Source organism: Morone saxatilis, unplaced genomic scaffold (assembly GCF_004916995.1).
Source record: "Morone saxatilis isolate NCDOM2014 unplaced genomic scaffold, NCSU_SB_2.0 Contig11, whole genome shotgun sequence".
Lineage (NCBI taxonomy): Eukaryota > Metazoa > Chordata > Actinopteri > Moronidae > Morone > Morone saxatilis.
In genome coordinates, this window is record NW_023339663.1 from 4181126 (window position 1) to 4208813 (window position 27688).

The window sequence follows — 27688 nt, forward strand, 5'->3', positions numbered from 1 at the left end:
GCTACAAAACACACAAAAAATGCAAACTGCACTATCTAGAGCCAGTGTTTGGTTTGTCCCTTCTGGGCTACTTTAGATACATGGCCGTTCAATTTGGCGGCCTCTGTGGAAGGTGACCCATGTTGTCTTTAGATAAAATCAGACATGTATGTTTCCTCCTCTCTTTATCAGTTTTTACCCCTACCTTACATTAGTCAAAGTTTTCACTCATGTGAGTCTGCAGTGTCTCCTAAATCAATTGTCAGCCGTGTGACGCTGTACTTTTCGTACCTGAAATTAAAGCTTGCAGAGAAATTAATGCAAACTGATTGGTGAATACCTCAGCTGTTGTTTTAAAGGTTGGAAAAATCAGTGTGTGATCGAAGAAGAATGGGTGATTGCAGTCATTCGGTTTTATAAATGGCTCTAAAATGATAGTAAATATTCTGATTAAAAATATACCCTGCTTTCTCGACCCCTTGACTTTATCACAGCAGAATGTCAAGGCAAAGTATAGAAATTATTTCTCCAACATATTTCTAATGCAGCTGTTTGGCCTAAGTTTATTTCTGTGGTTCAGGCTATTTCTCAACATACAGTACAGTGACACCTGGCATAGGTGGTTTACAATGTTTTTCCTCTGAATGGGTTTAGAGCAACATGTTTTCTCAAGAGCAAATAGGTTGTGCTTGGTTGCTGCTCAGTGTTTCTCCGGAGAAATGTTCTTTAATTAGCTCACAGTTGGCAGCCACACAGGGACAGGGATCCATAGACAATCAATCTATTTTGCAGCTTGTAAACTGTCCTGGCTGCTGACTGGGAGCCCGAGGAGCACTCTCTACATCTGCTTGGAGAGATAAATCCTCTCCCTCTCTGTCTCTCCTCCTCTCGCTTCCTGCTTGCCTTCAGCTTCTTCTCGAGGGTCTCAGATCCTCTGCATGAATGTGAAACAGAGTTAGCGTTCACGGTGCAGAGAGGTGACTGCTCCTATTTCACAACGCTAACCCGATTGCACATTCGCTTTGTAATTGGTGCGTTGTGCCAAAATCTGCATTGTTATTCTTCATTCTGTCTGGATCTAGAAAGGTTTTTCGGTAATGATGTCGAGCATTAAGCAGGACACACACAGACACATGGAAAGCGGTTTCGGGTTTGTCTGGTTTCTCGTTCTATCAAGCGATTAGCTGCTCTCATTTCACAGCAATAGTGCAGGCTGGAATTAGCTTTAGCATGTGGAATTGTGGAGCTTTTATCATTTATCACAGTTTTTCCCCACCGAGATAGATTCTATTTGTGGTGGTAGTTTTTTTTGTTTGTTATTTTTTAAAGTATTTTTTGGGGCTTTTATTGCCTTTTTTTGATTGGTAGTGACAGCCGAAGATAGACAGGACACTAGTAGTTGACCAGGACACTCGCACTTTCTTAAATTAATTATTGAATAATATCATATATACTGAACAATATATACTGCTCCATTGTTACACCTTATATCAAACAAATGATGAAATATAGCTATTCTTACTAGCTAGGCTCCTTACATGCTTAGTAATAACTTATTTGAAGAGCTGGGTCTCCGAGATTGATAGCATTGTGTTAAAGGTCCATTGTGTAATATTTAGGAGGATCTATTGGCAGAAATGCAATATAATATTCATAACTATCAATAGTGTATAATCACCTGAATATAGGAATCATTATATTTTTTATCTTAGAATCTGCCTTTTATATTTACAGATCACCTTCCATGGAATCCACCATGTTAAACCAGCATGTTTCTACAGTAACCCAGAAGGGACAAACCAAAAACTGACTTTAGATAGGGGCATGTTTTTTTTTTTTTTTTTGCGTATTTCGTAGCCACTGTGGTTTCTCCTTCGCGCTTGGAAGGAGAGGGTGAAACAGGGAATTTTGGCCTGCAACTAAACCGCTAGATGCCACTGAACGCTACACATTGGACCTTTTTAAGAACACAGGGTAGTCGGGACGCCCTGACAGCTCACATGGTAGAGCTGATGCCCCATGTACCAAGGTTGCAGTGAGAGCGAGTGTGGCCTGTGGCTCTGTGTAAGCTCTTTCTTTCTTTCCCTTTCCTGTCTATCTTCTGCTATCCTATCCAATAAAAAGGCAAAAAGCCCCCAAAAGCAATATTTACACAGGGTAGTCCATAAGGTGTATGCATAGTGAGTCTGTGGTTTAGCAAGTAAGAGAGAGCTAGCGTCAGAGATATGGTGAATACGAGCAGAGCAAAGGAGAACGTTAGCACTAAAGTTGTCAGTTTAGCAGTAGCAGTGTGCGTTGCGGACTGTCAGTGAATAAAGACTGCAGCTTCTCATGACCAAGTTATTTGAAAGACTGTAAGGAGCCCAGCTAGTATAGCTATATTTTGTTATTTTTTGAAGCAGTGGAGCTGTATATATCTTTCCACTAGCCACAAATAGAATCTAATATATTGGAAAACACTGTTATCCATTTTTAATAGTAAAAAGAAAATCAATGTTGATATTGTGGCAGACTGCCACAAATAAATCAATGTATATAAAACAACACTGAATCATTATAGAACACATGCATTCATGTCACTTTGTTTTGCAATAGCACCTCCTCATAATAATTTTCAATCCATATGATGTACCATACATTGGATGTTGAAATGTGGCCACATATTGAGTTTCTTGACAGATACAGTACTGTAGGGAAGCCGGAAGGCATATGCTGTAGATGCCTGATCCTATTATAACCCTTCAACAATACCCCTTTTGGGGTTGGTCTGCCTAAATGAAAACAAATGGACTGTTTTTTATTATTAGGATTTTTTTTACAATGCTCAAAGAATAGAGGGTGTTGTATGCTGTACAGATTTTAAAGCCCCCTGAGGCAAATTGTTATTGGGATAAAATTGACGTGACTCGACTTGACTTTACAGTGGAGCCAAAGTGCTTTGGAGGCGGCGAGATAATATTTATTTAAGGTTTCACTAGTATAGTTTGCTGTGTATTGTAGCTGATGGATCTTAGTACTGATAGTCTGTGAAACAGTCCTTTCTGCCAGCATCCTGTAGGTACAAGGATTTTATCAGCCTGATTAAAATCACATGGTCTACAAAGGACATTCCGGTTTACATTGTACATTTAATTCAGAAAACAGGGTGCTTGGTTAGCCGTGGTGAAAGAAGTATTCATATCATTTACATTACCATTTACAGGAAAGTAAATTTAACAAAAAAAAGCACATTAACATGAATCTAATTTATTATTAGATAAATCGGCCTAGTTGTTTAAATATATATTGTACACGTTATTGTAGACCTAGTAGAATATGCAACACATTTGCAAGAAAAATTGCTGAATTATTATCAGCAAACTTCAATATTTTACAGAATGTTCCAGAATTTATTATTATTACTTATGCATTAATGTGTAAATAGCATCTTGTCGCCAGTCAGGGTGGACCAATTTCAGATTATATTGGGCTTTTTAAATGTATGACGGTCGATCAATTAATAGGTTGACAGTACACTTACAATAGCTGTCAGATAAATGGAGTTGAATAAAAAGTTAAATATTTTCCAGTGAAAATAGTGCAGAAGTATGAAGTAGCTTGAAATGCAACCTAAATATTCAAGTTACAAGCTGTCACTCTTAGTATGTTACACAGCCCCTTAGAAATTGTTACCTCGCATTACTTTTCTTCTCTTCAGCCTTCGTCAGTCTGTAAAAACAGCTGCTGTTTGTGCACAACAGCCCTTTACAATTTTAGAAGATTTCTCCTTATTTTTTTCTTTTTCATGTGAATACACAATGCAGGTTCTTTTGTTTGCCACTCAGGGGAGAGTGACCATAAAGTGACATCACGTACATGTCCTCAGTCATAAGGAAGTCACCTGAACCGTGACAATCAAGCAGAAATGAGATAAAACACAAGGATCATGGGAGAAATGTGTTTGATGGTCACTGATGGCAGTAATGTGTTTGTTCCTGCTTTTTTTCTTAAGGCCAGTGACTATGTGTGTCTCTATGGGCTGCATCCACCCACAAACTTACCTTACATCTCTGCATGCAACATACAGTGTATACATTTACCCTCAATATTACAATGTGAGCAGCTCCTTCCTCAGAGGAATAAAATGTCACCTATTGCAGCTTTTACACGACACATCGTGTATCACCTTTTGCATTTGACACTCTCAGCCTCATCTCTGTCTCTCCTGCCTGGCGGTGGAGCCTGTCCTTTGTGAAGACAGCGCCCTGTAAACAATAGGAGGCTGCGGTAATTGTGGTTCCACTTGATTTCACCTCTATGGAAGCAGGCAAGCAGCTCTGGGGAAATGGGATGGACAGAGGGAAGAAGCGAGGTGGCAGGAAGTGTGAGTTTCTATACCTCACCTTCTCAAAATGCCACAGAGCTGTCATCACATCCATGTTTATGCAGCTCACATCAGTTCACAGTTCACTGTTATGCCAGGGTGAATTCAGCTGTCTGTTTGTTGTTTAAAAATGTTTTCGTGAAAGTGATTATGTGTACATATTTTTTCTATTTTTTGTAAAAAAATCTATAGTTCTTTTTTAGTATTATCAGCAATGCTGCATTCTCCAGAGATCTCCTGTCAGTCAAACCATGTGAGTAGGACTATGATCTCTTGTTCCTTTGGACTTTCTCATGGCTGGATTAATCACCCATGGGGTCTCCTGGAAGCTGGACCCCCTTTTCTGTGTGTGTGCACTTTTTATATGCTGAAATGTGATTTGCTGTGCAGTAATTATTTAATCACATTCATTTAGGATACATAAAAGTGCAAAAATGATAAATCAACCTTTGGTGCATATTCCCACACACATTTTAAATTTGCAAAAACCAGTTGTCACACATGAGCCAGGAGCTTTCAGGTCCACTGGTGTTCTGGGGCCCTAGGGCACTTTCCTGCTTTGCCTCGTTGGTAATCCCGCCTCTGACTCCTTTCGGGGGATTTGAGGTGTTTGTCAAACCTGTGTATTCTGTTAATTAAAAAAATTAACAATAAATAAAATGCGTCACTTCAGAGGCACTCACATTACCTGAAAAGCGGAGTGTGATGCCTTTTCCCTTCTGCAGCTTTGATTGTGTCAAGGATACACACACTACATTTTATGTTCTGTGCTGCTAGTCTCAGGTAAACAGAAACATAATTACAGTGAGCAAAAATCACAAACTTGTCTGAACCTCCAACGCAGCCAGCAAAGTTCATGGCCTGACTTGTTTTGTTTATGTTGTGGTTCTGTAATTTCTGTCTTTGAGTCTTTAGCTCTGGTGGGTCTGCAACCATAACTACTAGTCCTTCCTTAATTTTTGTTGTTGACAGTTCATGCATAAGGTGCACACAGCTTACACAAGAGGGTATCTTCTGTACAGTGAGTTTTGAGGAATAAAATGAACTGACTATTGGATGAATACACATTATAAAATAGATTTATAGAATTTGATTATTGTTTAAAAATGTGCATAGACTCCAGATTGTAGATGATGCCAGTGTTTACCCTGTCTTTATGGTGCAGCACAAGCAGAGCTCAAGTGATTTCCCCTGTGGAAGGTCATTATGATCTCTGACTTCATGTGTTGGAGGATAATAGTTGTCTGCCATAGGTAATTGTGGAAATGGTTGTCTGACTCCCACTGCGTACTTATCTTATGGTCTCTAGGTTTTAGACGTATTGTTTTGTGCATTAAGCAGGCACTGATAAGACTTGCAGTCATAGATTAAACCGCGGGAAAGAGAGGTTTAGGTCCTTCCTTCCTCTCGGCTTCATCCTGTAAATAAACTCCAACAGCAGGTTCAGCACAGGGAGATAAAGTGCAGTATAGCCATTTTAAAATGAATTCCTCATCTATTAGGAGGTGCAGCTTTGCACACTGTATGACTGGATGAAGACACTGAACCTCTCGAATAGATTAAAGAGCTTAGTTACTGCCAAACTGCAGCTTCTATACTCCTCTCAGTTCTAACGAACATATTTGTATTGGCAGCTATACAAATACAAGTTTGTAGAGCTGTTAAATGTTTTTTAGGTAAAACTTTCTTTTTTCTTTTATGAGTTTAAACAAAATATTACTACTACTACTACTTATTGGTGAGTTCTTTTCATAATAGCATTTTACTCATCACCTTTGTTGTAGAGACTTGCAAAACGTGAACTTTGGCAGGAATAACATAAGGCAAAGAGGCCGAGCCTCCTACAACTTCATCTTATCAACTCTCAAAGTCCAGCCAACTAAAGATTGTTTACTGTCCTATATTTATAACTGTAATAACTGATAGTAAAGTTACTACTAGTAGTATGTCATTTTTGTTGCACCTCTTTGATGTATATTATATAGATTTTTAATGTTAAATGTTTATGTAAAAAAGGAACAACAACCAATGAATGAATTCTAAATATCAATATCTATTCAAAATCTATCAAGCTCTAATCAATATCATTAGCCTCTCCACCTGCGGCTCCCTTATTTTTCCTTCAGCTGACATAAACACATGGTGGTACTTTGGCTGTATTGATTGAATCAAACAGATTTAAGTGTTTGCTTTCAGTCGACTAATCCTTCATTTAGACAGCAGCCACATCACATGCTCCTGTCTTTCATCCTCTAATGTATCTGTCCTCATCTGCACTCTACTGATCAATACTTGACTTTTTTATTTCCTTATCAACGTTCTGTACATGGACAAAATGCTCAGGCTTGGATGTATGGTTGACCAAAAGAAGCTGCCATTAATTTCATGCATCAGTTGCTACATATAGTCTGAAATGCTAACCCGTACGCTGAACCCTCCCCCCACCGAAGACACATTATAGTAGTTTATATGAAAATTTGATCAAAATTCAATTCCAATTATTACCATATAATGAATGTGGAGCTCAGGTGTGACGAGCCTGGAAACCTTGGCAACCCTCCCTGTGTACATTAACTCTTCAAAAATGGAGGTCACGCTGTCAGGCTGGCTCTGCACCAGCCAATTTAATAGGCACATCAAACACAGTTTGGGACTCAGATAAGTTTTCCTTAGTCCTCACTTTCATCCATTTGTAATTGGCTCTGAGAAGCTTGTGTTTATTTTTAGCTTTCCCATAAAGGTTTGATGTAAGGAGTGTGTCTTCCTGCTCTTTGGCAGACAATACAACCATCCAGAGAAATGTCTGTCCTCATGTTTCCGTAAGCTTCGTCTCTTCTTCTTTAATGCTTCCTGTTCCTGTTCCCTTGACTGAAGACACATGGAGATGTGTGGAAAAATAATGCACTGTGGCTACAGGATGGATGTTTACTGACAGAGCACATTAATGGAACATGCTTTCATTAATGTGAATTGCAGCCTAAGCGTTTTTATTGCCTAGAGCTGTATATTTCATTGGAAAGTAACTGAATTGCATTATCTTGCAGGCTCTGTGCTGCAGCTACACACAGAGAAGATGTGGTCAGCACAGTATAAAGCGAAATGCACACCAATCCAGGAAAGAAGCGGCTGTAATTCATGATATGAATTAACATATTTGCAGCATAATGAGAAGCACTTGTGTTTAAAAAGTGCCAGGTCTTTAGTGCAGCATATAAATAATATCATGTGGCTGTAACATACACACTCCCTCAACAGCCAGGCAGATCTCTCTCTCTGGATTCTCTTCTCCTTCTTCCCTGGCTCATTCTGTTGCACCATGTGATTATTTACCTTGTTAGAATTCATAAAAGTAGTTGAGAAAAAGTAAAGACAGATAAGAAATACAAAAGCATTTGCATCATAAAAGGGCTGATAAATGAGCAGTCTTACAATCAGAATACATAAAGGTCCCTAATTTTACACTGACCTACGCAAGGAGCCCTTTAAGCCCAGTTTTGTCTTAATAAAATCTTAATAGTAAAATTGGCCTCTTTGTGATCACTCGCATGGCTTGCATGCAGTAGTACTGAAGCAGCTGTGTAAGGTGGAATTAATTGACTGGCGAGTCAAAAGAAAACAGCCTCTTGAACTCCAGGTGGATTACTGCAGGAAAATCAGAAATTTTCTCCAACTAATTTTATAGAAATCCTTGTCCTCCAGGCTAAATGCTGTGACAGGCAGTCAATATATTTTCCTCTGTGACACAGGACAGATCTCTGCTGAGTTCACATCATGTCAAGGTGAGCGGCAAGGCAAGGCAGAAAGTGAGCATGACGACTTTGCGTTTAAAAAAAAAAGGCAGAAAAAAACCCTGCTGTGCTCTATTCTTTTTTTATGGGCTTGTCACTGGTCATTAAATTTCACATTACTGAAGTGTTCTGCTTGACATTATTGAATGGGGCGACGATAGGAGCTTAAGAGATGAGGACATGTTTTAGAAATTTATTATGCAAAGTAAAAGTGAATCACGAGGTGTTGGTTTTACTCATAGATCCTCTAAAACACACAGTCTTTTTTGTTCAATTTTAGAGACTATTTTCACCAAAAATTTTCTCTGAAAGAGGGACAGAACACAGATTAAAATCTGAGAAATGTCAGTAGACGTCATCTCCATGACACAAACAACATTGACTTCAGTTTAGTTTCTCTGTGACATATAAAACATGATGTGATTTGACAGTCCGGTTTGAGTAAAATACGTGTAATCAGAGAAAGTAACAGGAATTCGGAAGACCAACAGTATAAATAGGCATCAAGAAAAAAGAAAAGAAAAAAGAAAGAAAAGAAAAAGGGTATGAAAAAATAACATGTTGTGTCGAGACATATTTACTGCCAGGAAAGAGATAATTTTAGTGAGGAGAAAGAGCTTTTAAAGGCTCATGACAGGCCCTCAGTCAGCTGACTGGACTATATCAGCACACACATTTAATAGTCATTTAATTATTAAACTGTACATCAGAATACAGACATCTGGACTACATACAGTATGTTAGGTTTGACCAGCTCTTTTACATAATTGCAGACCATTTTCAGCTATCTTTACAGAGGTAGCATATAGCTTGCAAAAAGGCGACCTCTTCAGAATCAAATCCTCCTCTTCAAAATGATCTCCATGATTAAGGTGACATTTAAAGCCAGTCTGTCGTGATGTGATTAGTCTGCACACCAAACACAAAAAAGTGTAAGAATGTTGGGATCTTGTGTAAGGCAGCTAATAATTATTTTCATTACCAGTAATCTGATGATTATTTAATCAACTAATTGTTAGTCTATAAAATAATCTAACTATAAAAAAAACCCCAGCAAATTTACCACAAAATGAACCCTATAAAACATGATGCAAACATGTAACATTTTTAGAACGGTTATGGAAGGTAGTCCTTGTTTTAAATGAGCTTTGTTTTTTAAAGTGATTCTGAATCTCCCATTCTGCCTGTCTGTAGCTGATAACATGGTCTAGCAACAAGTCACATCAATCAACAATCAGTGCTCCTACAATATTGTGATTGAGTGAGGTTTCCCAACAGCAAAAGCAAAAACCCTGCTGAGTCTAATAATAAGCATATTAATATTCTCAGTGAGATGTAAACAAAAGGACTTTGGTTGTTTTATACTAATTACAACCCCCTTTCTTTTTAAACTTATGACTATCTCTTATGACATGCACACTCAAACATATTATAATGCACTTGTCAAAATATTACAAATTATTGGTTTTCCCCTCCACGCTTCAACACAGATTACATTGAATTTCACAGTGTGTCAGAGCTACTTAAGCTAAACCATTAATAGATTTACGTTTCAATAAATATTTGTAGCATTTCACTTCTCATCCAGTGTGAGAACAATAGTCCAGGAAGCTTAAATTATAAGATTGCTAGCGTGACGGGCAAGTAGAAGTGAAGAGACATAAATCACGAGTGGAAAAGAATGTAACACAAAGAACGTTTAGACAACTTAAAGGTTGGTTAAGGTTTTGGAAAGATCAAAAGAAAATAAGGTTGACTGTTTGTAGGAGATGGGATGAAAACAGTTCTGCCTGAAAGAAAACAGGCAAACTATTTGTTTCTGACAGAAACTGCCTGTAATCTTCATTCCATTAATTCTGTGTAGAGCTGGCACCCCATGTACAAAGGCTGAGTACTTGCTGCAACAGCCATGTGGTTTGGGGCCGACTTGTGGCTCTTTTTTTTTACGCGTCACCCCCCCTGTCTCTTTACACCCTTTCCGGTTAATCTTCAACTGTCCTGTCTAATAAATTTAAAGAAATACTCCATTGTAAGTAAATGGCCTGCATTCAAAATTCAGACAAGTGAAAAAACAAATGATTAGCTGTAGGCAGTGCAAATGAAGGCAAAGTGGATTGAAAATGTTTAAACTTGAGCGAAGAATTTGCATTTATCCTGAGGCTTTATGACACCACTTCACCTACAAAAACAAAAGGCTAAAGGAGAGAAACTGGAGAAAGAAACTCCAAAGAACTAGAATTCCTGGTGTTTTTACTGTCAGTAAATAAGGCATTTGTGCAAATAAAATGTATAAAGAAATTCAACAAAAAATGATGGGCTGCAAGTGTACATCTCTGCACTGTAGTGACCTTAAAAGGTCAAACAATGAAGTGAAAATGTGGCTAAATATCCCATAATGCAATACTTTATTTTGGGTAGATGTATAAATTCCTGTTTTGTGATGTCACACCTGTCAGTGATGATGTTTCATAAATGTTCAAAACATCAATTTCAAACTCACTTAACCCTATAAGAAACAGTAAATGACTGAACAAGGCACTGATCTTGAACAGCTCTAGTTCTGACCTCATTGATGAGAAACACATTGTTTGCCCCAGTAATTCTGTGAAATGGGAAATAACCCCAGTCATCCTCCCCATTATCCTGTTCTCTCTGCTGTGTTGACAGTGCAGAAGCCTTACTGAGTGTGACGGCCGCTGTCCGTGGTCCTGATGATCAGTCATTACACTTCATTAGCCCATCGCTACCGGGGGGTCACCTCAACATGTCCAGGCCTGACACCACATCACTATCATCATCACTAATTATACCAAACCTGACAGAGATGAGCAGCGTGCTCGGACGTGACTGTTGTTATCTCCAGGAGGATCATCAGCTTACTACTGTCAATGTAATAACTTTCCAGTGACACAATCATTCATCACTATGTCAGGTTATTGTGTTGTAGAAAAAAAAAGTCCCCCCTTGGATACTCTGACTGTTAGATCTTATCAATCTCTTATGGTTTACGCATTCCATTCATTATTCCCTGAGAGCTATAATTTATTTTTCAGTCCATCCACCAAATGCCGCAACCACAGCAGATTTTTGAAGCCGGTGTATTGGTGCATTAAAATGCAGTCCCTCTCTTAGCCACTGGGTGTTGCTAAGAAAAACATTCCTATAGAAATACAAAGTCTGCACAATGTTATAACGAAATATATATATATATATATAAAACATTAAATTAAAAACATCTTTCCACGCAGTTATTCATAACAGTCAGGATACCTCCTTTCAAGACAGTTTTGCCTAGTGCAATGCTGCTCAACCCATGGTCCGTGGAGCCCCAGGGGTCCCTAGAAGACTGGGAAATATTTTCATTTAATCATTTCACTGACTAGAAGTTAGCCCACTGGGAGACTTTATAAGGACAACTATTATGTTTATAGGTTTCGCTCTTCACTGTTAATCTGAAGTATAGACCGTTTTGGATTAACTAAATCTTATCAGACGGAGATCCCTGAGACGACATCTTATCAAATTTGGGTACGGGCTGAATGTGTATCAATTTGGGGGTCCATGAAACCAACAAGGTTGAAAACCAGTGACCTAGACCATCCTGCTGGACTTTGTGAGCATGTTGGATTTGGGTCACATAGTGTGCTCTCTGAGTGGTGCATCAAATCAGTGATGAATAAAGTTAAAATGTGCACCTCACAAAGCATATCACATTTCAAGGTCAGGGAAACCCCAAACTGTTGAAGCACTGCTTGCGTATGAAAATAGGACCCAAAACTGTGCTTTAGGAGGGATTTATTGCTTATTCAGCTTGGCAGTTTCTCACTTACTTACTATCCATCAATTCAGCCACTGCATCTGTCTGTTTATACTTCCAGCTCGAATTTGAAAAATAATTTCAAATTGGCCAGCGGACATTAAACAGCATAAATAAGCAGCCGTGGCTATGAGTGTTTTGGTTGTGTTGCTCTCCCCTCCATCAGCTCAGCCATTAGCACACTGAATATTTAATCATGTACATAACTCTTCCCCTATTACTCTACCATTAATGTAGCCTACTTTTCATATCCCTCCACATAAACTCTTACACATCCAACCTGTACTGTTGACATTCACCTCCGCTTTATAGTTCAACGTGGGTAGCAAATCCTTGGGAAGAGAAAAGCTAAATAATTTCTGCTAGTTGCTTCAGGGCTTCATGAGCACCACTCATTAATTAAGGGGAATGTATTAGTCATGACTCCCACCAAAGCGTTTGCATATTAATGAGGAGTGTGTTTTAGTGAGTGTGTACCTTGTGAGTGGAGGCCGCCTCAGGCCAGGTCCTGACTGGCACTTAAAGACACAGTTCATGGTTTGATATAAAAAGATACTTCAGCTTTGCAGCTCTGCTTTAAATTCCCACCACAGCATCAATGAGGGTTACTGTATTGTTTATAATCATCTCAAATCATGTTAGATTCTAATTGAAGATGCATTAACTGCAGCTTAATCAGTTTGGTAAGCTCAGCGACAAGACGTGAATCAATAAACACGTTGCCAAAAATCAATTAATCCCATATTAAAAAGAAACAGAGAGATACAGAATTATTTTTTCATGTTGTTTTAATTATGTTCTTTTTAAAAATGTATGAGTCAGATTTCCCTTTTTTTGTAATAGAGCATTGGCACTTAAGCAGGGTTGTGGTGGCCTCAGGTCAACTCCAGTGCAGCCTCATTAGGATCTTTCAGTGTGGGGCTCGTTAGTGGAACATGTTATATGGCATGTGTGACATGTTGATTGTGGTGTGATTAACATGCTGTACCAGGCTGATGCAGTGGAGAAACTATAGCTGACAGAAATCAGTCATTATTGTTCACTATTGTTGACATGTTGAACTCTCAATAGGGCACAGTTAATCACAGTTAATCAGTATTGCAGGGATATATTTTACATGTCTGTCATATCAGGAGCAGAGAGAAAGTATATACCTTTTTCATGGAATACATTTTGACATGTCACAGTAGGAAAAGCACAAAAATAAATAAAGGATGACAGAATTCCATTTAGCTGCTTCGGTTTCAGGCTCCTCATATTGTGCACGCTAGCTCACAGTCACACTGTCATGACTTACTGGGACACTCAAATAGAACAGAGCCATCTGTAATGCTATTAGTAACACATTTGCTTCTCCAACTATGACAAATCAAAATGTCTGCTCTGAAAAAGACCTGTTGTTGGCTTCTTGGGAAAAAGGTAGCCTACCATCCATGCTATGGATTTTGTGTTCCATTGTGAACATTTTGAGCACATCTCTTTGTGAATACATTCAGCAAATTCAAAAGAATTTGATTAAATACTGAGCAATACTGAGGGAGTGCAGTTCATGCAGGGGTAAAAGTTCCCATCCATCATTGCAGTATGACTTCCTATAAAGGGACTTTTTATATTGTGGTTCCTACAAACACAGTTGGCTGTATTAGCAGTGAAGGATCATGTCCTTGTTGCCCAAGTGACTCCCCGACCAGTAGGAGTCAGTGTGTCTGCAAAGCTGGGGAGGGAACAGAGGAAACAGAGGGAACTACCCCTTTATTTGCCCCTTTAGCAGGTAAAAATAAACTAGTCAGAAATTTACATTCTGAAATTGGAAGAAAACAGTTGAAAAAATACATGTATTAAGTCATTTGCATGCAGCTTAGATCCTGAATGTGCACCAATGGATCCATTGACCCCATGTCTGGAGCAGTTTAGCTGAACTATGGGGCCTCATTTCTAAAAGTTATTGGACAAGGCTGGATTACCAAACAGTCAAAGTTGGAAACCGTCCTAGAACTGCAAAAGATCCTCTGGGGCCCCCTGCAGGTCCAATATGTGTCACTTTATGTGTCTAGTCTACACCAGCCTGATCTAAGAGACTGAGAAAACGCTTGTTGAACTGTAGCCTCATATGTTCAGCTGGAGACTGAAAATATTATCAAGTTAGCCTCTCTCATCCATCCCCCCCCCCGAACTGCTGCTAATGCACTCTAAACTTTTATTACAATACATATACATCTGTGATATACAATCTATGCTCATGTCTCTGCATAGTTAGTTTTTAATTGTTGTGTGATAGCTTTTTATAGGCCTACTGCACTGTTTGCACTGTCACTGTTTGCCAGCCTTGTCCAAGTGTCTGTATTTATAATATATGCAAAGAAGATGCTACCTCGTCATATTTATCTTGTTTATTCATCTTTTTTTATCTTGTTTTCTATTGCTGCTGGTCTCTGAGAGTTAGCACTAATAATGTTGTTATATACCTACAGTGACGAATAAAGTGTCTTAGGTCATATTTCAACAAATAAGTAATACTTTTTGTCACTATGAAGCATGGATCGCTGTTGTAAATCATTGCAAATCTAAGGTCCAAACTTTTCTTAGACACCTTTCAGGCTGCAGGTGGTGAGTTATACTACTCAAAGCGAAAGGTTTTAGTGGAAAATTCCTTAAACTTTCTCCAAGGTCCTCAGCATAGGCAGCCAACCATAAAAGACTGAGTAAAGTCAAGGATATTTAGCAAACATCTGAAAATCAAAGCTAAAGTTTTGCTATGCAGCTACACATGAACAATCCCGACTTCAGAGCAGTGAGGTAGAATTACTGTTTAGTAGCAGGTCTCTGAGTGATGGTTAATCATGCACCGCCTGCAGTACTAAACCCACCTCTTATTCCCTCTGGCCCTTTGCTAACAGCTAACATATAAAAATCAAGAGAGCAGTTCATGGTACCCAGCAGAATATAAAACACTGACCCTGAGCATGTATAGTACTGTACAGCCCTGTGTAGTGTTTGGCCATATGTTTGTAGTGAGTCAGCGTTTCATGAATGAAGCAAAACTAGCCATAGTGTATTTTAATACCGCTGACCTTGCACTGTTTACCATAATAAAATAGTCTCTCAGCTTTATTGTCAAGCCCAGAAAGGATCATGTTATTTTTAATTCAAGGATAAGGAGAAAAAAGGCCAAATTGTGCTTGCAAGCTTCTGACATGACAACAGTCCTACTCTCTTTCTGCAGTGTGATTGGCTCAGTGCAGCCATTAGTAGCTGAAGCCTTTAAAACAGGCAAATCATGCGTCGTTAACTGCTTTGATATTCGTCATGTTACAGTGTTTTGACAAATTATAATTACTGGATAGGAAGCATTAATCAGCTTTACCTGAAAGTTGCATGGCACAGGTCAGATTTGTATTAACATGTTCTGTCCCCTGTTGTCCCCTTAATTACATTCTGTGTTTATATTCTTTTATTCACTCAATTGCTGCAATTGTAGAAACATCCACATTGTCTCCTTACTGTGAGGAGAGCAGAGGTCATGGTGAGCAGGTTTATAGTAGAGATGTCTTTGCTAGATGTGTTACTGAAAGGGAGAAGATAACTGCAGAAATTCTCACAAAATCTCTTCTGGCATTGGAGATTTAAATTTCAAGCAGCACATGCTGACCAATCACAGTTCTTGTGATCCTCATGTGTTATCTCTGTAGCTGCCATAGTCCCTGATATTATGTTGTGACATTGGGAAATATATATGTATATATATATATATAAACAACCGTTTTCCATTAGCAGAGGTAAATTCTCTTGAGTTAGTGGTCTGAAATCTTCTAGAAAGCTCAACGTGTTTACATGATTTTGTGAAAGTTGAGTGTTGATATATTTCTTGATGCTGTGTCTCACTAGTCACCAGTATCTAAACCATCATCATTAGGCTAATTGGTGCTGATACTGAGCAATCAGTCAGCACACCTGGCCTGTATCAGATGTTGCACTTCTACTGCCTGATGGTGATTTTAAAGATAAGATAAGATAAGATAGACTTAGAAATTCAATCGCTACAGCAGCTCCAGATACAACACAACATAACAGAAATAGAAAATACACAATAAATAAAAAGAAAAATACAAGTAGAAGTATACAATAAGAGTTTTATGTACATTATAAACAGCTTTTATATAATGTATTTTAATATTGCATAGGTCACAGCAGGAGGTAATGGCATTCTGTAAAAATAAATAGAACTGCACAGGATAAAATATATACAGCAGTATAGTTTAGAGAGTACACTGTAATAAAGAGAAAGTAAGAAAGTCCAGAAAAAGCAGCCTAGCTTTATGCCTTTGTCATTGTTTGAAGTAACCTTCATGTTACAGAATACGCCTCTCATCCATTTTGAAGCAGAGCTGGTGTTGGATGTTTAGAAATCTGGCTGTTGACAGAAGAAAAGCTTAACTGTGACCTCATATTCTCAGCCAACTAGCTTGTTGACTGTCCTCTCATCAGTGGAATTTCCATGGCTGCTCAGCCGAAAAAGAAATGAGCTTTTTTTCCAATGACCTCTTCATCTTTCACACAACAAACACGCATACACACAACCGTTCTGACTGCAGAGTCTCTCTCTATCTCTCCCTCAGAGCATGATGAGTGCGCCAGCGGCCAAAATTTGTGTGATGAGAACGCCATCTGCACCAACACCATCAGAGGACACCTGTGTACCTGCAAGCCGGGCTACGTGGGCAACGGCACCATCTGCAGAGGTAAGTTCCTGCCCTGGAACAGCCCTCCGGCCTCGCAAACACAAACACCCACAATACAGACTCGAACCTTCCTCCACATCCTTTGATAGTGGCTGATCCTCTACTCCTTCACATCGTGGTCTTTCTGGTTCACTCCTCCTTCACATCACCTAACTAGGCAGCAGCTGACACAGAAATGATGAAAATTCATTCTGGACCAGTTTCAGCCTGTTTTTCCACATGTGTGCCTCCTCTCCCTCGCTGCCTACCCTGGTCCCTGTCGCCCCGCCCAGTTGCCTCACCCGGTTGGCTCTACAGTATCTTACAGATGGAGGGAGGAAGGAGGGCGGAAATGAGAGATGTTTTGGTGCAATGTGTGTGGCTGTGTGTGTACATACAGCACTAACAGCTGAATTATAAAGATAGAAAAAAATATAATCTCTTTAGAAAAGCCTCCATTCAACTCCAGGCTGCATAGACCTTTTGAGTGTTCTTAGAACACTTCAGCTTAATAGCTAGAGCATTTGTTGGTTGTGTGCTATCATTCTCAGAAAATGAAAACAGGAGTCAACAAGTCAAGTTCAAAGTGGATATTAAACATAGCCCAGTTGGAATTAATTCTGCAAAGGTTTTTCTAGGTAGCATATTCTCTGTTTAGACAAAATAGACAATAATTAGTCAATATTATAGATATATTTCATACATATAAAATTATAATATTATTTTTTCCCTGATTCATCAGTTATTTAATAGTTCTGATTGAGTATGTACCATATTCATTAATTTTCTACACAATACAATGAGTTTTTAAGGTTTTGGTTTTACACATTTGACAGTTTTATGTGACCTAAATCGTGCCCTTTAAAGACTGTAGCATTATTTAATTTCACTTTTTATTCAATTGTGATTTTGAAATCAATATCAGAAAGTATTATATTTAATATTGTGATACTATTTACATTAAAATTACGTACATATTGTACATTATCAAAACTTGCATTCTGTAGTTCCCCAAATCAGCAGTTTCAGATTTGTGATGCATCTTTGAAATGTCACTGAAATAGATGCAAATTGACAACTTCTGCAGTGCAGGCAATAGAAAGGCATTAAAGTGACACTTCCAGGATTTTAACAGAGTACAGCAGTGTATGTTTCTGTACCAGGACAAAATGTACCGATAAGAAATGAATCAAACTTTGTATAAGTTTGGAAACTTTTAAACATCCTGCTGTAACTGTGCAACCTTGATATGTTACTTGGTTTCAGTAGCTTCTCACAATCAATGCAGATGTCTTGCCAATAAACACTGGCTCTTGGCCAAAACTAGCTGTCTTGACTGGCTGGCCAATTCAGAAATGGCATCTTTAATACCCTGAGCTCTGTGAGCACGTTATTGAAAAACCGCAGTCAATTCTCACTCACTCACAAGAGTGACTTATTGCTTTTTTATTGTAACAAATGACAGGGGAAGTTGAACCGTGTTAAACAACTCCTTTATCAAACTGAACAATAAAATAAAAAATAACAAACCAAAAAAAACCCCATTAAATTACATTTATTTTTATTTACCAAGCACATGAAAAGCACCTTGGGAGCTTGTGTTGACATTTGTTTCTCTATAGTTCTATGACCCCATGTTAGTGTTAATACGAGTGAATATTTGTGGAGGGCTGTGCAGCTGTTTACGTTCCCACTGACATTCTCGTGTGTGTGTGTGTGCATGTACTCACACAACCTTCAGTGTTCATGTGTTCACTCAGCCATGTACTGTATGAACTATATTTCACTGTATATTTCCATATAAGGGCCCTACAGTCCATGTAAGGCTTATGGAGTCTGAGGAGACTCGTTGGAGTGTTGGCAGCTTCTACAAGCCAGAGGAGCATCACAGCTGTGTATTAACAGCCATGTTTACACTGGAGCCAGTGAGGTGAAGAGAGGGAAAACACACTGTATGTATTCAGTTTTCTAAAGTCTTAAATACAATCCCTTTCTCAGGAGATGCTAGGCCAAAATGGAAGTATAGAATAGATGGGGTGGGGTCACATTTTGGATCCAGTTATGATTTGGCACATTACAATAATTCAGGTTGCCATTTATCTAAAGCAATGCAATATACCTAGAAGAACATTTCTAACGTGTATTTACATGAATTTTATTTATTAAATATGGCATATGTTGCTTTTGACTTTTGTTGTTCAAAGATTTTGAAAGCTAAAATTACATAGATTCATTAAAGTATTAGAAAGAATTGAGATTTGGTCTGAGGATTTGATTCCGATTTCCTCATGAAGCAGTTTTTGGATTAGATCTTTAAATGCCTGATACAGTGCTAACATTTGGTGCATTTGGATTTTATTTTAGTTGGTTTTGTTTTGTTTTTATTAATTACTCTTTTCCCCATAGCAAAGTACACTAGCACTATAAGCCAAACGTCTCACATCAACAACATATGCTGTAGGTACGAGTTTTGCTTGTACGAAATTTAAAATGAGTATATCTATTATTTAAATTGGAAAATGTCTCAAGACTAAGAATCTCATCAAGCAATCAATGTACTCAAAAGGTAGGCCTTTGATATGCAGCCCTACTCATGTCTAGAGCTTAATTTGTAAAGAAAGAAATCCCATGAGCTCGCACAAAGCCCTTTCATGTAAATTTCATGACTGTGTGCTTATGCTTGGCTGCTGTCCAAGTCATGAGAGTATCATTAGGTTTAATTAGCCTTTCATTTTCTGAACTGCTTAAACATGATCTCGGTAAACTTCTAGCAAAATATGTTGCGTAATAGGATATCAGCGCTTTGAGGGAGCCAATCACCGGATGAGACCGGTCCTCATAGGCAGCCTTAGTACAGGTTCCATCAACACTAAACAACTGCAGCTTGCAAGGCTGAAACCTGCCTAAGAAAATCCTTTTGGATTTTTATTTGTCTTCTTTGGATTTTCTGAAAACCTGATAATTATATATGTGTGTGTGTGTTTGTGCATTTACCTTCTAATTGTCTATGTATTAATATTATATATAGGCCCAGTATAATAATCATATATAATATATTGTATATCTATTTATTTAATTTTTTTGATCATCTTTCAACTGATTTAACAGAGGTAAACATTAAAGCACGGTTAATTTTGACCCCCGTGCCATGTTCCACCGTGATTTCTCACTCATTAATTCATGTTCTGTGTCTGCACTGCGGCTCATTACCGTGATAACCAATAATGTTGTAATTAGAGGGACAGGACGGAGGAAAGCATGTCAGTCATATCAATGATTAGCGAAGGAAAGTGTGGAAATATGTTGCTACAGGTGGATGTCTGTGTGTGAGAGTGAGTGCATCGGGAAAACAGATAAATTAAGAAAAGGAAAGCAAGAGTAGGAAAAAGAGACCAAAGGTAGATGCAAAGAGGGCGATAGAGGAAAGAGTAAGAAGATTACAGGAGAAGGAAAAAGAAGTAGGTGTTTCCAACCGCACACACCCTCCCTCCTACACCCTTCTGTAACACAGGCATTAGGATGGGCGGCAGGTGGAAGGCAGGTCTAGGGATCAATGCAATTTGCAAAAGGCCTCCACACAGTTATGAGCGCTGGATTGTCTCCAGGCTTGTGCACAACATACACACACACACTTGCAGACAATATACAACCTGACTGTAGCACTACCTCCACATTTTTCACTCTGGAAGTCACATTTATTGTGCAAATTATGTAACAGAGCAGCTAGAGAGGCGACTGTCTCAAACAATGTTTAAAATATGAATTATGGAACATTAAAATTACTAAACGTGGTGAAAAGACGTTGGTGCTGGAAACTAAAATATGGTAAGTGGACACCACAATAAAGTATGTGGGTGCATGGACATTACACCAGTACATGATTGAGCATGTCCTTTCAAAAACATTAACTCTTGCTGCAGCCTTGACTCTTCTGGTAAGGCTTTCCTAGAACCTGGCTGCAGGGACTTGCTGCACTTCAGCCAAAAGAGCCTAAGTGGTGTTGGGCCATAAGGTTTTAATTTGTCCCAAAGTTGTTGGATGGGTTTGATATCAGGGCTCTGTCTGCCAGTCAAGTTCTACCACACCAAACTAGATGTGTATCTTTATGCATGGAGGCCTTTCCCAAACTGTAGGCACAGACTCGCACATATGATCTAAAACGTCATTCTATGCTGTAATATTTATCTTAATTGCGAATGTGGGGTCCAGCTCAAATTACGTGTGTCGCAATATATCAGCAGTGACGATAACGGTGATATTTATCATGTTAATGGTAAGTGTACTGCACTTATATGGCACCTTTACCAAAGTAATTTCCCCCTGGGATTATTAAACACACAATCATACAATGGTGGCAGAGGCTCATCACAAACAGAAACAAACTCATTCACACAAATTCACACATCAATGGCAAATCACTGGGAGGAGTTTAGTATCTTGCTCAAGGACACTTCAACATGCAGCAGAAGGAGCTGGGGGTCGAACCGCAAATTATTATTATTGTGTAATAATATACATAATATCATGTAATAATAAAAATGCATTGCCTCTTAAATAATTTCCATTTCTTTCCGTTCTCACTTTTTCGTTCATGCTACCTTCTTACACTCGTACTTTGAGTGTCATTTGCCAAAAAAGAGACAAAAAACACTTTTCCCCAAATTTTCCATATCGTGATAATAAATTCTTTTGGCCACAATCGTGTAGTGAAAATCTGATATTGTGACTGCCCTAACTCAAACCATGCAAATCAGCCCCAGACGAAAGGTACAGAAAAGTACATGGGTAGGCATGTCCACATACTTTTGGCTATATAGTGTAGCTTATCTATGATCAGCCAGTATACAAAGATCATTTACGACAGTGTCAACCCTACTCACTGATGATATTTGTCAAAGGCAGGTAAGGAAATTCTATACTTTTTAATAATGTCATTAAAACTTCCTGCGTCTTACCTTTCCTATTCTGGTCAATTAGTATTATGCGAGCAGGGAGTTGGAGGAATCTGCCTCTGTTTTCCCCTCCCCCTGAGATCTCATTACTGTGTGATGGCGACAGTGTTGGCCAATCGACCTGTGCCTCCCATCTCATTCCCCTCATACATCACCGCAGCCCTCTCAGGAATAAGGGAATTAGTCTGAGTGTGACTGCAGCTCCTCAGCCTGTCCCTGCTAATGTTAATAAGGCAAAAAAGTGTGTTTAGCCAGCCTTGAGCAACGAGTCCATAGTAGACGGGGCAAAATCTGGTTTCAGAGCCAAAAGTGTGTGATTAACTTGACATGTTAAAAGCTAAACAGGTGATGAGCGCCCTTGAGTGACAACAGCTTATTTCCTGTGAAAGCAAACATTTTCAAATTGCACTGCTGCATTTGAATTGGTTTACAAAGAGAGAGCATCTCATTCACAAATGTATAATTTGACCTTCTGTATTTGTTGGGGGTGACAAGGACAGTTACAGGTATGGCTTTGCACACTCAGTGGCTTTAAAACTCAAAACCTCTCAGTAAATATTTTTTAGACCTTGAAGGAAAAACACTCTCTGATCAGTGTCCTCTGTTAGATCTCATTAAGTGATGTTTCATGACTTACAGATCCTTCCTTGACTTGCCTGAACACCTTCCTTTTCATGTAGTGAATACCTTTCCCTTAAAGGACCGGTGTATAGGATTTAGTGGCATCAAGCAGTGAAGCTGCAGATTGCAACCCACAAAATAACAGTCACCTTCAAAGCTTGTAGGAGTAACTACGGTGGCTGTGAACTTGGGGGAAAAAAATAGATTTAGAGCCAGTGTTTGGCTTGTGTAGGCTACTGTAGAAACACAGCAGTTCAACAGCTTTTTTTAGGTGATTATAGAGAAATGAAAACATACCTATGAATCTCATTTTTTCATTTTTGATCCTCCTAAATGTTACACACTGGACGTTTAATGCGTTCCAATAACCCCTGTAGAGTGGGACTGGACTTTTGGTATTTAGCTGCAATTTAGGTCTTCTAATAATTTCCCCCTGCTGTATTGTCTGTACAAAAAGGCAGCTCACAAGATTGTCACACTTGTTGGTTTTGTGTGACTGACACCAAGACGACTTGTTTTCCTGACAAGCAACCTTGTGTGGTCGTGTGAATAATTCCTTTCCTATTTCACCTCCCATGTCATTTTTTTTACTACAGGAGAGTAACTATGGCTGATAATGCTGCTACAGCAATGCCATGCCCCTTCTGTGACTGATAATGACACAATGGATTTGCTTGCCGCTGATATTATGCAAACAGACAATAGATGAAGAAGTGCTGCTATTGTGGAGGCTCTTACTGTTCAGCCTTAGTTCAGCTCTTGTTTAAAAACATGTTTGAAGATATTAAAATAAAATAAAATGACTGTATTCATCCCTGCTTGAGGGGTTTTCCAATCCAAATTTTACACACAGTTAAGTGGGAAAAACCCAGCTTGTTAGTGCACTTGGTAATCACATAGTTTCAAATTTAACTCCATATCTGCCACATGCCCACCTCCTAGCATGCCTGCAGCTGCCCCCCTGCCTGCCTGCTGTGACTGGGATGATTACAGGGACACATGAAGGAAGGCCCCCTTCTCAAGAGCCCATTTTGCCACATTGATTGACTAGGTTGACTGAAAGTGAGAAGAAATGGGGGGGTTAAGACTGTCTTTTACCTTTACTTACTCTGTCTTGCTTCCCTTCTTCTCTCTTTCTCTCCCCCTTCCTTTTGTATTGCAGTTCTCTTGGGAAGTGAAAGGGCTACCATTATGTCATCTTTCTCGGAGCACAATAAATAAGCCACAATAGTTCTATCGGAGCACAGCATAAGATTATAGATCAGCATTGTTCCTGCTGCCAGCCTAATGATCAGCAGCCTATTGCAGAGCCTTTGTCGGCAGCAGAATGAGTGAGCTAATCTTGTTAATGGTCCGTTTCATTCCCTAGAACTGGTTTGTATAGACAAAAGGGTTTTAAATAGAGAGGATTTGAGTAGCGAGTCTAAACAGCGGCGCAGAGGACAAAGGCATTGACTTGTGCTTTTCTCATCTTGCTATCAGAGCTAATCACAGAGAAACCATGTTGCAACCAGCTAACAGTGAGCAGTGGAACTCAGGCTAATGTATTCTGAAAGATGGGGGGTGGAGGGGTGTTTGCTGCAGGGAGGGGAAAAGAGAAATGAGCGGGGGTGGGTTGAGGGTTGAGGGTGTTGGATTCAGCCTTCATTTCCTCTACAAGTATGAAGCATTTAATTTTCTGTTTACATAATTATTGCTCCCCTTCATCCCTTTTTGATAGGAACAACACATTTAGCGGCTTCTCTGCTGTGTAGTTCTGTGCTAGAGGGCATAGTGTTTTACAGCATTTAATTGGGTGAAAACCACAGTATCTGAAGCTATGATTAATTGCAAATGTAGGAAAAAAATGTACCAAGAAAAAAAAAAACAGTACTTGTTTTTGAAGCTTTGTAGCAATTATCATTTGAGGCAATTATTTTTAGTCTGTGGCCTGCTGTTAGATGTAGCTGCTGTGCAGCAAAGAGAAAAATCCTCTCTTGTGTTCAGCTCCATCAGATCCACTATTGTAATGCAATACAAAGTACCAAGCAAAAATCGAGCCTGCTGTCCTTATTCTCTCTGATCCATGGTGTTTTTTGTCTTCAATCAGTCTTGTGTTAGTGATAGTGTGCAGTATTAAATCTGTGTAAAGAATACACTGTTATGGAGATGCTTGTCAGTGATGCAGTGTGATACATCATAGTAATATAGAATATTAGTACTGTTCAGAGCTGTAGACTTGAATTAGATTACAGTAAATGGAATGAAGACATGAGATTTGATTTGGACTTGATTTACTTGAAATTGTGACATTGTATTGGTCAGCATACAGAAACCTGCAAACTTCATTTAGATCTTGACTTTTATTATGCTTATGAAGACTTGCTCTGACAGACTTGATTTGAGATTTATACTCCCCTCAAAAGAGTTAAAAAAAATTTTTTGGTGCTGTTACTGCTGCTAATATTGCAGTCAGACTCATGTTCTGAGCCTTTGGGGAGAGAATGCGAAGAAACATTTCAAGTTCACGTGTACGTATGTGTTTCATGGTTCGACAGCTTCTCAAGAGTAGCTAGGAGGTCCACTGAGGAATGTGTTTGATGACCACTCTGGCTGAGTTAAAATAAACTCTTATCATCCAGAGTGTGTCTGGTTTTGTTCTCTAGATGCATTTTATCAGTGTTTTATGGATTTCTCTTGCTTTCTGTCTCTCTGTGCCCTCTGTTGGTTTTTCTCCATTAAGGTGAATGTGAGACAGGAAGAGGTGTAAGGGATAAGTTCAATGCAGGAAAGTAGAGCCTCACACTGTTTGCATATCCGCAGCCAATGATAGAACACACGTATAAACTAGAAAACATGTATACCACATTTGTGATATCAAATTAAGGTTCCCAACCTTTTTGGCTTGTGACCCCTAGAATTAAAGCTACTTATAATTCCCCATCGGCCCCATTTATAGAGGTCTGAATGAGTAAAAATCCTATATTTCACGCAAAACAATATAGACAAGTCATAAATAAATTGTGTACATAAAATGAAATTTAAAATAAACTGAAATACATTTTTGTGTATTGGGTTTGTTGTTTGTTTTCCTTCTTATCCCTAAGTTCATATTCTGACCTTTTGAGTGGTCCAGACCCTTACCTGTGAACCCCTGATTTATAGTAAAGAGATGTTTTGAAGCCTGGAGTTTGTTTTATGGCTCGTTTTATGCAAGCTGGATTAAGCCTTGGAGAAGCTGAGGTCAGACAGGGTAGTGGCAAACACCATGACTGACTGCGATTGGCTGAGATACTTGTCAGTCTATCAACACCATAAACATACTTTTCTTAACATTTCTGGGTGCTGCCATTAAAAATGGAAAGCACTGAAATTTGACAAACACATAAAAAAACATGCATTAGTTAATAAAGATCACGAAAGAGTAAGTACATTTGTTTAAATATATTGCTCCTTATGATTAATAGCCAAGCACATATCACAAACTGGAGAAAGAAATTGTACTGATTACAGTACAGTAATCTACTCCCCATTTAAAGTAATTCAGTAGCTTCAGTTGAGATAAGACATATTCATATGCTGCAAAAGTGAATAAAAAGAAATGACACCTTTCACTTGATGTGTATTTGCCTTAATAGGAACAAGTGTACAACACTGGATATGTGTGTAGATGATAAATAATGCATTAGTTTATCTGTTGATAAAGTTGTGCTTAGCATCTCATGTTCCCTAAATTTCTCTAGATGACTTCTCCCTTGTGAAATCAACTAAAAATTCAAAGAAAACTAATTTTGATCAGAACCAAGTATCAAAACTATACTGAATTTAATTTGCAACCTGCACTAATAGCATAAAGAAATTCACCTGGTACATAACTGTGTTGTAAAAAAGCCTGTTTTCAAACACAAACGGGGTTTCGACTGGGACTGAACAGCACAAAGCCCAAAGGCTCCGGGCTCCAAAACACTTTAGTTCAAATCTGTGGGCCCTGACTGATTTATGGCAGGCTGCAGGCTACACATACAAACACACACATATAAATAACAGCTAGAGTAGACGAAATAATTGACAAGGAAAATGCCTTGAAACTTGAGCTGGTGTTGTCCAATAATGTTTACTCACAGCCATTGCTCGGGATTTTACTTTAAAGGACCAGTGTATAGGATTTAGTGGCATCTAACAGTGAAGTTACTTGTGGAAGCTTCACAAGTGATCTTGGAGGCACTGGGAGGCCATTGATATGGACAGTTGATTCTGACCTGGACTATAGTGATATTCTTATCCTTACATGACAGATGTATTAGTCTTGCCGCTTTACTCAAAGCATTAATACATTCCCCCCCTTGTACACACAGGTGCATTCTGGCAGCAAAAGAGTCAATGAACCCGGGCAAAATAATGTTCCCTAATATATACTGACAAAGGTTTGCATTGAATCCAGTGCATAAGAAATCAGCTGAAATTGAAGGCAGTAACACTGTTTCCATCCTGTGAATAACTATTATTAAATGGACTGCATTTATATAACCACTCAAAGTGCTTTACACTACAGGTTAACATTCACCCATTCACCCACATTCATACACCAATGGCAAAAGCTGCCATGCGAGGTGCTAACTGCTTATCATAAACAGAAACTATTGTTCATTCACACACCGATGGCACAGCAGTCTGGAGTAATTTGGGGTGGACGATCCGCTTTCTCTAAGCCACAGTCACCCTTGTACATATTACCTATTACTGTTATATTACTGGATAACTTGGAACGGTAATACAATTACTATCAGCTAATCAATAATTCCAGTCCTTCACTAATGAACTTATGGACACAGAGATATAGATCATGTATCATTTTATAAGATTGCCTACTAATAGTTATTGACACGTCGTTGTTGTTGTCACATTGTCCCAGTCACTGTCACAGTCAGGACATGAACTATGACTTTATTTATAATTTCTGCTTTCATATCAATAAGGAACACTTGAACAAAAATATGTAGACAAAGACAGGCAGAAACTTATCAGTGCAGCTAAGGGGATCAGCTGTATATACATCAATCAGCAATAACATTATACAACAAACTGTGATGCACTGTGTGTTCTGACACCTTTCTATCAGAACCATCATTAACGGTTACAGCAATTTCAGCTATAGTAGCTTGTCTGTTGGATTGGACCACACAGGCTAGCCTTCACTCCCCACGTGCATCAATGAACCTTGACCACCCGCGACCCCGTTGTCGGATCACTGCTTTTCCTTCTGTGGACCACTTTGACCAATGCGGATCGGGAACACCCCACAAGAGCTGCAGTTTTGGAGATGCACTGACCCATTTAGCCATTACAATTTGGCCCTTGTCAAAGTCACTTAAAATCCTCATGCTGCCCATTTTACCTGCTTCTGACACATGTGCCATTATAACCACATTATCAGTGTTATTCACTTCACCTGTCAGTGGTCATAATGGTAT

General features: G+C 38.8%; 1 protein-coding gene across 1 annotated transcript in view; it reads left to right on the top strand.

Annotated features, from left to right (window-relative positions):
• The window catches only part of LOC118321287 (protein kinase C-binding protein NELL1-like), a 247958-nt gene that overhangs the window by 176036 nt on the left and 44234 nt on the right, over positions 1-27688 (top strand). The window contains exon 14 of the mRNA XM_035652555.1: positions 16564-16686. Within this exon, the coding sequence (XP_035508448.1) occupies positions 16564-16686 (123 nt within the window). The remainder of the gene's footprint in view (positions 1-16563; positions 16687-27688) is intronic.